The 11,985-nt window shown below is 40.6% G+C and overlaps 1 protein-coding gene across 1 annotated transcript in view; it reads right to left on the bottom strand.

Moving 5' to 3' along the window:
- Window positions 1-11,985, bottom strand: part of RanBPM (Ran-binding protein M) — a 74,847-nt gene that overhangs the window by 9,281 nt on the left and 53,581 nt on the right. The window contains exons 8-9 of the mRNA XM_037427615.2: window positions 8,249-8,394; window positions 1,058-1,169 (exon numbers count right to left, since the gene is read on the bottom strand). Of these exons, the coding sequence (XP_037283512.2) occupies window positions 1,058-1,169; window positions 8,249-8,394 (258 nt within the window). The remainder of the gene's footprint in view (window positions 1-1,057; window positions 1,170-8,248; window positions 8,395-11,985) is intronic.

Below are 11,985 nucleotides of genomic sequence, written 5' to 3'. Positions count from 1 at the left end.
TTACACTGTGAAAATTGTAGAACATATAGGCTTGTGATGAAAGATAATGCTCCACTGGGATAGTTTAGCAGCTATCCTAGCTGCTAAATCTGAACAAGTGGTTTCAATTCCCAGCAGAAATGACCACATTTTGACGATAGGGAAATGCAAAAACGTGTGTACTAAGATTTTAACGCACATAAAAAAAAAGGTATGTCAAAATTTGGAGTCCTCCACATGGTGCGTCTCATTAAGATATTGTGAATTTAGAATGGAGAACCCTAGATTATTATTTTTCTTGAAACACAGCTGCGACAAATTTATGACTGAGTATTATAGAACCAAACATGTTCGCTGACAACATAAGTGGCCTGAGTTCGAGTGAGTCCTGCTGAGCAGAATTTTGACGAGTCGGAATCTGAGTGAGCTCCATGTTTTTTTTTTTTTTTTGCCTACCTATGGTCCTACCTAATCATTTTCAACATAACTATCTGCTCTATGTCAGCTAATGTTTATACCCATGTTCACTCGCACATATTACGACGCACTAGTATTCATGCACCCGCTCAACATTTATCAATCGAATTAAAGGCAAAAAGGAAAGGGCAGTGTCTTGACCTCCTCCTGGAATCCCATTCACAGGAAGTTCTTGACAGAACAAAAAGTCTCTCGTCTGAGTCAAATCTTTCAATAAAAATGTCCTAACTGAATTGCACCCACAGATAACTTGTATATGAAGGTATAAGATCAAAAGGGGTATCGTAGAGTACCAATTGTGTGAGGCATTGGCATTAGCATTGACACAATGATGGAAAATGCAAATTCAAGCTAAAACACTTAAGCCTCGACTCACTTAGGCTCGCTCATACTCAAATGGAGTCAGAGTCTAGGTGAGCCTAAGATGGTAACATTTTGGCGAGCTTGAATCTGAGTGAGTCAGGATGAGGAAAACTTCGGTGAGCGATGGAGCTCTACTTCTTCTTTTGCCGATGTATGTACACCAGTGAGCACCAAAAGCAGACGATAATTATTGTAGCCCCACTCTCCGGCTAGTAAACTATGTCCACTATAATCTCACCTAAGATTGCACTGTTGAGTGCCGCACACACTGGTTCCCTCTCAACGGGGTCAAGCTGGTATCCAACGGGACTGTTCCAGGGATCTGCATAGGCTAGCAAGCTGAAAGCATCCTGCACAAAGAGAACAATTGCCAATATATTACTTGTAGGTAGTGCCACTACCCTGGCATGATGATGTCTGCACACATCAGCACAGGTAGCAGTGAGCTGAATTATAAATTTATTTACTTGTGAAAACTTCAGATGTTGACATACATTGGCTCTATAAAGCTTGCGGGAGTCCTGTGAAAGCACCCGAATTTTCAAGCAGGTGTGCGCAAGCACTTGTGACAAACGCGGCTAAAGCAAAGATAAAACGAGCCGACCATTTCTGTTGCACGAGAGGTGCATGTGGTAACATCTCCCCGTATGCGAGGTACACTTTTGATGGCCCCTTAAACACAGATGAGAGGCCCCGCCTGTCTATCGTCGGGTGAAGAAGCGCGGAGGGAGGCTGCATCAATAGAGAAGTGACTTGTAACTTTGAACATAAGGGCACAATCGCTGGCGCTAACGTGTGTGCTATCATGGCAGACATAAGCAAATGGCCTACTTACTTTGGGTTGAGATTACAGAGTACGAAAACCGCTTTGCTCCATAGAGTCTCCAGATTTCCATACAACCCCAGCGTTTTGACGAGTTATGCGAGATAAGATCCAAAAGACTTAAGGGGGCAGACTCGTCTTTGGGACCAAAAAGTGACAGAAAAAAATCATTTTTTAAAATTAACATATTTGATTTCTGCAAGTATTTTTCTATCTCTCTGCAAATTTTCACACACCAGAAAGTGGTAATTTTTTTTAATGTCATTCTAACTATCCAGATTCTTGATGCTGTTAACATGCAGAACCTGCAAAAAAATGGGGAACCAACTTCGAGGCTTGTTTATAATTTGCCGGCACCTGTGTGAGAAGCTCTGCTACAAATTTATGAGCACCTTTATGAAGATTGCAAAACATGCACACCATGATTGTTGCTCTTTGAAGAAGCTGTGTATTTTTGGTTTTTTCCATTTTTCTCAAACAAGTAAATTTAGGACAGTTCAATTTAGAGGCCTCAATATCTCTGCAGCTAGGATTGGTACAACAATAATTCCTTTTGCAATGAAAACCTGTATGTGTGTAGAATGCAAATACGGGAGCAGAATTTAGAGTCCAAGCCTTTTTAATTATTTATTCACTAACATTGTAACACAATTTTAACTGCTTCTGAAAATGGATAGTTCATTTTGCTGTAAAATAACGAAGAAAGGCCTAAAAACAAAAACAAAAAAAAACTCTTGCATACCTTGAATCTATAGTCATTAGTCTATGCTGGCATATCTTAAATATCACTTTTAATTAGGCAGTTTTTTATGGTGGCCATAAACAATAGGAGGTGAACTTAAGGTATCTCAGGAACAAGATGAGTTAAGGGAGAAATAATTAAATACTTGAATTCAGCAGAAAAAACTTCCTAATCCTGTTCAGTTTGATCAAGATCACTGAAGAGAAATAAACAAAAAAAATGTCTAAGACCAGTCTGCCCCCTTAAATTAGCTGACAGAACTCCTTTATTGCTGCACAATGACCAAGCACAATGCACATTGACACCAGATGTAGAAAAATAAACATGGGAGGGAAAGGTCTCACTAAAGTTAATTGATTAAGAAGCAAGCTATGTGTGAAAAATGAGTAATCAACATTCCTAAGTTCCTTCAGTTTAAGGCCTACAAAACATTTAAAAGATAGAGACTGCAGCAAGAATTAGTGTAAATTCACGTGCCTGCATAGTGCACAACCGAAAAGACTCTACTAAAAAAAAAAAAAAAACTAGTTTTTTTTTTGTTCCAAAAGAAATAAACGATAGAAATAATAAAATTTTTTTTATATGAATATGAGCTGCAAAGGCATATTATAAGTTCAGGCTTAGCTTGCTTCCCTGCTTTGAAGTAGTGCCACTACGCTAGTATCTTCTTATTTTAGGCTCTCAAATACCAATGAGAGTGCTAAGTGCTATAGCTTTCGTTTACTTTTTTATATTTTGCATCTCTAGAGTTAACCTCAATGAGATAGGCAATGTGATCATAATGTAGTCTCTCTCAAAGTCTAGAAACTGCTTGTTCCTTTGTTCCATGAGTATTACTAATGAAGTAATGTAAAACAAAGACTAAGTTGACAATTATAATAATTCGTTTTATATTGAAAAGAAAGCAGGCAAGCAGTGTGTTTAGACCAAATAGATTACATGCAAAGTTACAAACTGTTTGACTGCCAAAAAGAACCTAATATGACAGAAGTCATCAAAAACACTCAGCCTGCAAAACATTGAAGATAACAAATATCTCCTAAATTTAGTAAGATCAGGGCTACATGAAGGGCCTTTTGTGAATTAGCATATGTAGCATTACATTACTGATAGTCAATCAATACAAAATGAAGCTTTTTTCTGATTGCTTTATTAAAATTGCATTATTACTTTTTTAGCTTTGCAGGGTGGCCAGCTTTGCATGCTATGATTGACACTAAGCAGTACATAAAACAAATCACTACAGCAAGCGTCACAAAAAATATGAAAATCTAGAAAGAACTGGGTACAACTTGGATCACTAATGAAATGAGTATGAATCGTGTATAAAAAAATACGAGTATACTACCCATTTTCCCCTTCCCAAGCAATGTTATCACCATGCCACAAAGGAGTATCAAAATGATGCAAAGAAATAGATTACTTTCAATAAAAGTTGTGAGACTTGAAACATGAGCTCACCTCATACATATACAGTAAAAGCTCGTTAATTCGGATTTCACAGGACCGGAAAAACTGTCCGAATTAGCCGAATTCCGAATTAACGAATGAACAGGGAAAACAACATTTAAAATCAAACTGCAGAAGCATACCTTTATTTGTTGAAGTATTTTGTAATTGTCGTCTGCGTTTTCGCGCAGATTCCGGCCAACATCACAATTTTTCTTAACTGTTCCAAATGGCCAACAGCACGTAAGCTGTCGGGAGTGTTCACGCAAGCGTCCTCTAATATTAACAGCGCCTCCGAGACTTCTCGTGAGGTGCGATGAGATCGCGGCTGTATCTCCTCGCATGATTCTTGGTCGGAATCGTGGTCTTCATGGGCGCCCGTGACATCATTAATAATCTCTTGATCGGTCAGGAGACCACTCGTGGCGACACCATGATCAATCGCGATGTAGTCCTGAAAGGTCACATCTGTGGGAAGGACAGCATCGAAAGTCGGGCAGTCATCGTCGGTGGACTCGGCTGACACCTCCTCGATGCCATCGTCAGCTACTGCCGCATGCTCGGGCCTCACAAAACCGCTGTGCCGAAAACAGTTGGCGATGACTTGCGGCGGAGTGTTTTTCCACACGTGGGCGATGATGTGCACTGCGCCGAGTAAGTCCACTTGATACAACTTTCCAGCTTCTGAGCATAGAATCATTCACTCTGGCAGCTTCTAGCGGTACTTCGACTTCACGTAGTGAATGATACCCTGGTCCATCGGCTGAAGAGCAGACGTAGTGTTGGGCGGCAAAAAAACTACTTTGATGCTCTTGAGTTCGACAGTACAGTTATGGGCACTGCAATTGTCAACAACCATAATTATCTTGCGGTCCTTCGACGTGAAGTGCCGGTCCAACTGCTGCAGCCATTCGCGAAAAATGTCCGATGTCATCCATGCCTTCCTGTTCGCTGTGTACTTGACAGGAAGGCTTTTGACGTTCTTAAAACAACGTGGCTTAAGCGCCTTCCCGACGACAAGTAGTGGCAAGCGCTCCGTGCCAGTCATATTGGCGGCAAGAAGCACAGTTATCCTTTGCTTGCACTTCTTGCCACCAATGCACACGTCCCCTTTGAAAGTCACCGTCTTGTCGGGCAGAGCTCTGAAAAATAGAGCAGTTTCATCTGCATTGAACACGTCACGTGGTTCATATGCGGCGATGTGCTCCAGCAGCTTCACATTTCTCCACTCGGTGGTCATGCTTTCGTCAACACTGGCCTTTTCGCCGCACACACTCCTGAAGACAAGTTCGTGTCTCTCTCGAAACCTCGCAAACCACCCTTCTGACGCTTTGAACGATTCAATGTTCATCATTGCAACGTACTTCTCACCTTGCGCAATGATGAGAGGTCCACTCAAAGGCAGATGCGCATTGCGACAGTCAGTAATCCACCGGAGCAAAGCTTCTTCGAGCTGGGGATGAGCTGCGGTTCGCAACCGCTTTCTAGAGGCATGAAACTTCTCGCTTTCGAAGGCTTGTCGAATCTGTTGTTCATTTATCACGTACGTTCCCAACGTGCTCTGCTTCACGTTGTACTTGGTCATAACCTGCTGTCGCGATTCGCCGTTCCTCAGTGCTTCCAAAATTTCCACTTTAGTCGCCAAGTTCTTCGCCTCGTAGTTCTGCCGCTTTTTCGGCGTTGCCATCACTGTAGCGCACGATGGTGGTGGCATGCAAATACGGTCACAATGGAAGAAAAAGAGAACTCCGCAAGAAGAGATGGTTCCGACACGACAACACAAGGAAAAATGGCGTCGGAGGCGCTGAGTGGAGAAGAAAGAAGACGCCGATGTTCGGTGACGCTGCGATCGCCCCCACTAGTTGATGATGATGGCGATGCCACTCAGGTTTTGGTTTCACTCCAGTGGTTCCAGCGCTGCTTTGTCACACTTTTGTGTAGCAGCAGCCGTCAGCATTTGTCCGAATGAAGCGGTGTGGAGCCGAATTCCGATAAAATAACGAAGGTTTGGTCCAATAGATTAACATGCACTTTGGCCGGGACCAATAGAGCCGTTTGAATTATCCGAATTTCCGAATTAACGGGTGTCGAATTAACGAGCTTTTACTGTATAAGACACATGCACACATTTATTTCTGTTTTTTGCCCTTGTCCATCAGAGTGATATGAACTTCTAAAAACATTGAGTGTCACTTAAGGGTGCACAAAACAGTAAACCCAAAAAGGCAAGCTGTGAACACAATAACCAATACTACTGAGGCTATTTTGCGTTGCCTCAAATGAGATTATTGATTTGGTTAGGAGTAATTGATAGGCAGCATTTGATGTTTATTTGAGTTTATTTTTAACACATTGGTATATGCCAAAATGTACCAAAGAAAGAACTGACATAGCTGAGAACAGATGCTCTAATTTATTTTGACCAGATGAAGTTCTTTTAAAGCAGCCAAACCTGCATAACAAGTGTTCTTGGATGCTGTCCACCATGCAGTATGGCTGCCATGGCCAAAAAGTCAACATGTTACAACTTCATTCACAGCAGCAAAGCAAATCAGCATGTGCACTGCCACTAAATAGTTATAGAGTCACAATGTCTAAATAAATATGCCAGCAGCCATTGTGTTTCGAATGTCTAGTAACATGCATGCAAAAAATTATGGGGACTTCATAAAGTTATGAAAATAGTAGGATGATCTTTTGAGTGAAACTGGAGGCATCCAGCGAGACAAAGGAATATTTACACTGGCCATATTTTCATTAAGGCCACAAATATTTATTTAGAATGCTCAGGAAGTGCTGCAAGGTCCTTCTAAAATCTTCAACAGGAATGATTGTTCCATGGGATGCTGAAAGCTTGCTAATACGCCAGAAAGTTCACTTCCTCTGTCCCTCACTTGCAAACAGCTGCAGAGTTCAACCCTAAGTGGTTTTACAAAAAAGCTGTTAGCAATTGACTTATCATTGCGACAATCTCAAGTTGGGCAGGCCCCACCACAACAAAAAATGAATGTACAGTAAAACCTCATTATTTGAACTCGGTTACTTAGAAACCCTGCTTAATTTGATTTATTTCCGCAACCCTGTATTTTGCAATGTTAGTCTGAGTGGATAATCCGAAGCGGCACTCAGCACCAGTCTGGTTAATTTGCAAACTTTGTGTGCCACATGCTGATTCCCGATCATGATTTCACCGCAAATCCGCGGAAACGATGGCCCTTCAGAGCCACATAGCAATGCAACGTAGTTATACTAATGAGTGACAGCTGAAGCACTCCAGCCTTGCTAGATATTGGTAGTGCAAAAAGCGAGAGGGGGAGGAAAAAAAGAAAACTGTACTATGGTCAACTAAAATGTGCGCCTGCGAAAAACAAGACGTGCTCCAATGCAACACCGGTGATGCACAGGCAGAATATAGCATGCTTTTTGCACCATCAGCTCGTCATGATTTACCCATTCTCTCTGAGAATATAAAGATATTAACAAAGAAAAGTTTGGAGGAATTTTGTATGCAAACCTACAAGTATGCGAATGTATGCGAACATTCGAGTGCGCGTTTGTAATGCTGGCGAAGCTCTTGCCTGCAATGTCTCCTGGGAAAGCTAAGTTCAAAAGCTTCAGCGATCGTGTTTTCCAGCCAAAGCACATTGTGAATTTTGTCCCACTGGCCATTATAAAATTGTTCACTTCAACAAAAAGAACGGGCAGATGGACACATCATAATGTGCTGACACAATCCTCTTGTCACCACTGTGTTGCAGTGAAGATGTCTTGTTTTTTGCAGGCATGCATTTCAGTTAATTACGACAGTATTTTTTTTTTTTGTGTGGCAGTAGCAAGTTTCACCATTTTCCCGTGTTTGCGGGAAAATAGAGACCAGGAATTGCTGCAAAACTTTACCCTTGGAGCCACAAATTTGCTGGCACAGCAAACAACTAGCCCTGATTGCTTCTAATATTTCAAGTTACTTGCATTCCACTTTTTGTATATTTTGTTAATTCGAAAACACCCTTAATTCAAAGATTTCTCATAGCTCCACTGACTTTGAATTAACAAGGTTTTATTGTATTTAATGATGAGAAGAAAAGGTGCACATACATGTCCCCCTAAAAAGCTTAATGCAGAAACAGAGCTTGGAGAGCAGACTGTTGCTTTAAATGTAAAGAAAAGCACAAAAGTGGTATGCAAAAAAAAAGTGGACAGACAGGATTGTAAAACACCCATTCACAGTTACAGGGCACAAAAATTATTTCCGAGGAAAATTATCATAACACATTGTTAAACAGTAAATCTTGTATTGTGCAGATAGATAGGCACTAAACATGTGACACTGCGAAAATACTGCCAAGTGGCTGAGTATTGACGTGCTCCTGCTTTAATAAACCACAAGAGCCAGTTCACTGCTGAATGCTACACACCTGGATCATCTTTCGGTTGGCTTTGTTTGTTCCGTACTGGTGCTTGAGCTGAATACTCATCAGATGAAGCTCACGGCCAAACTGTAGCATATGCTCCATAGCTGCTTGACTGCCCCCACACAGTTGCCGCTTTGGTGGGTCAACCTCTGCACAGGCACATTTGAATAATTTAAATCAGCAATAGCTGTCAGTGCATACTAGTTGTAGTTTATAAATAATGTTTTATGGCACACAGTGAAACAGAGCTGTTCAAACTTTAATGGGCTTATTTTAAAAAGAACACAAGATGAAAAAAGCTTAAATATGAAAGAAGTACTGAAATATGTACGCGAAAGCTAGTGGCTAAGGCACTCGGTTGCTGACCCACAGGTTGCGGGATCGAATCCCGGCCACAGCAGTCACATTTTCGATGGAAAAGAAAATGCTTGAGATCCATGTGCTTAGATTTCGGTGCTCGTTAAAGAACCCCAGGTGGTTGAAATTTTCAGCGCCCTCCACTAAGAAAGTGCACAATTAAGGGCACGTTTCCTTTGTTAGACACAATCTTAATGAAAACTAACAGACAATAATACCAGGGAAAGTACAGGGGAGTTATTATAAGTGACTGTAATGTAAATTGAAAGAAATAACAGTGGACGAAAAGATAACTAGCCACCTACAGGATTTGAACCTGCGACCTTCAAATAATGCGTTCGATGCTCTACCACGTTCTTGTTGCTGCAAAAAGAATGGCAGAAAATGCAGGACGAATTTTGTAACTTGGATTTTTTTCTCCTGAGTGAAGGGGCTAGTCAAGCTGTCACATGCCACTTTTTTCCCTTCCCACCAAACCACATATGCAATGTGTTTTATCATGTGGTTAAATAAAATCAACTCAAATCAACAAGAATGATGGTGGTAAGGAGGATTAACACTAAAAAAGGTCGCTAGCTTCAAAGCCAGCCAGATAGTCAACCCCTAAAAATGAGACCGCATGGGTCTCCAAATGTAGGGCCAGTTTGTAATTTTAATATTAAAAACTATAGACTAAAAGTGGCTGGAGACTTTGTTTTATTTGTATAATGGTAAGCAAGCTGCGACTCGCCTAAAGAAGAAACATATGACGGGTACACAGTGCTACTCTAATTACTTCACACAGGAAAGATACTCCAACAAAAGGGTGCATGGTTTAGTTATAAGAAAATGCATTTTTTTTACTTGAAAGAGTATATCATAGAGATGTCACTGCAAACGGAGCTAAACACAGAAAGCTAACGGCTTACAAAATGAAAAAAATATGGCAAAAATTGGAGTAAAAAAAATAAACCAGGTCTCAGAGCACAGTGTGGGTGACCTTTCAAACACAGAGAGCATAAAGAAGTCCATAATCAGCTTGACAGCACCTGAATCTGCAGCACACATCCCTTGCAATAAGAATCTTATAGTAGTCATATGGGCTGGATGGTTAACATTGATCTTGACAACTTTTTATGCACACCAAAAAAAACAACAAAATAATAAGTCCCATTGTTTCCTTGTCCTTAGTTTACCCATGCACTTCAGAAAGTTCTTAAGATGATACAGTTAACTTTCAAAGAGAACTAGCTTGACAGTAATGTCCTGAATGAACTGAGAGAGAGAGAGAAATGATAAAAGAAAGACAGGAAGGTTAACCAGGGCTGAGTCTGATATTCTACCCTGCACTGGGGAAAAGGGAAAGAAAGTTTTCTAGAGTGACACAGGCTCTCCTTAATGACCTGCAACACACATGTGCTGGCTTCCTTTTTTTCCCATGGACAATAAAGGTTAGACAGGATGGCGAACCGACGAAAAGACAGTTGGATACGCCCTAATGAGACTGATGCACCTATGCTCAAACACACAAAATTCACCCCTGTGATTGTTTGTGATGAGCAGTGAAAATGATGTCACAAAGTCACAATTTCTGCTACAACTGTGAAACAGTAAAGAGCTTCCTGCAGTAGAAAATTGGAAATTTTAGACATGTAAATGATAGCAAATCAATATAATGCAAGCTCTGAACCTCACAAATAATTTTAAAATGCTATTCAGGGATAAGAAAAACATGAACTTGCATTTACGAAGTGTAAAACAAAACTGATATAAAGAAACACTACGTGAAAAATTGCTCACAAGACTAGCCATAGAAAAACAACAGATGACGCAAGGAAGGTGGGACTTCACCCTGCATGCTATGTTAACCCTTTCAGACACGTTGCACATAATTGTGTACATTGTAAACTCTCACCCTTATCACCAAGCATATTATAGTTACTGCTAATTTTGTAGCCTCAGGTGAATTTCCTACTGTCCATCTTGTAGGTAAAGAGCTTAAAGTGCCATCTAATCAATGCAGGTAAAACTAATTTGTAAAATATCTACTATAACAGCACAAGGTGAAGAGTCATTAGATAAAGTCTTATAATATTTTCCTGCATTTCTGGCACTCTCTACAGCTTTAAAAAATCACCCACAAATGAAGGTATACTATCTAGATTGAATTCCAGGATACGTAAGCACAAAATCTCCTCTTTATTCCAGAATTTGTATATGAGTAGAAACGTGAACAAACCATCATGGAGGACATGCCTTGAATGCTTTACACGAAGCTACACAGGCTCAACTTGCTTAGTTAAAAAAACTTTTATTAGTAGCTTTTATTGTCAATTTTTTTTTTATAAAAATAATAATAGCACTCCCTGCAACAATTTTTTATAAGAGCCTGATTTGAAAAATGTTTTAGATGTCGAGGAAGACGGTGCTGCCACTTTCATTTGCACTTCAACATGGTCAGATGTTGGGCTAATTGGTTCAACATCTTGGTTAGGGGAGCGCGAATTCAGTTAGAAAAAGAACACATGACAGACAGGACGCTCACTTGCTATAAATTTATTCGGAAAGACATCACGACAAGAAAAATGACGCGTAGGTGCATTGAAAACAGACACTGTCACAAAAAAGTTTTACCTTATTGTCGGCAAACCAGGTAACAATCCAAATATCCTGAAGGGGGGCATATTTAATCAGTTTAAATGTTCAAATGCTGCAAAGGCATTCAACAGCTGTTCATTAGCACTGAACATGCTGATAAAGATACACCATTTAAAAATATGCACAGATATTTTTTGTTCTGTGGTAACATGCAAAAGGAAGTTTCAATAAAAAACAAATTTCTTAGTCCCTCCCTTGATTTCCACTGCCTTTGACAGCGAGTTTTATGGACAACACAACCACCTCATGATTTGAGGTATCACTCCAAAGTTGCATGCTTCTTGTGATGTAAGCCTGAGTTCATCTCTAAGGTTATGTTTAAAGATTTGGATGCACGTTAAAGAACCCCAGGTGGTCGAAATTTCTGGAGCCCTCCACTACGGCGTCTCTCATAATCATATGGTGGTTTTGGGACGTTAAACCCCACATATCAATCAAGGTTATGTTTAAAGCAACGAATTAGTGAAGCATTCGACAAAAACACCAAGCGAGAGCAACACTTCAGAAGAAGCCAAGAAAAGCTTGCAACCATGCCTGAAGGAGAGCCATCTTGGTGCTAAGTTAGAGGGCTGCAGAGGCCAATGGACAATTAGCTACTGTGGTGAACAAACAGGACATAAAAAAAGACAGGATACAGGGTGCTGGTTTGCCATGCCCAGTAGTTTGTGGCTCCAACAGTAAATACCAGGTCCCAATTTCACGGCAAACCTGGCAAAAATAACAAGCTCACAGAGCCACGACGCAAT

This window comes from Rhipicephalus microplus, chromosome X (assembly GCF_043290135.1).
Source record: "Rhipicephalus microplus isolate Deutch F79 chromosome X, USDA_Rmic, whole genome shotgun sequence".
NCBI classification, from domain to species: Eukaryota; Metazoa; Arthropoda; class Arachnida; order Ixodida; family Ixodidae; genus Rhipicephalus; species Rhipicephalus microplus.
The sequence above is the reverse complement of the archived record's forward strand: the minus strand, read 5'-3'. Positions and strand labels throughout refer to the sequence as shown.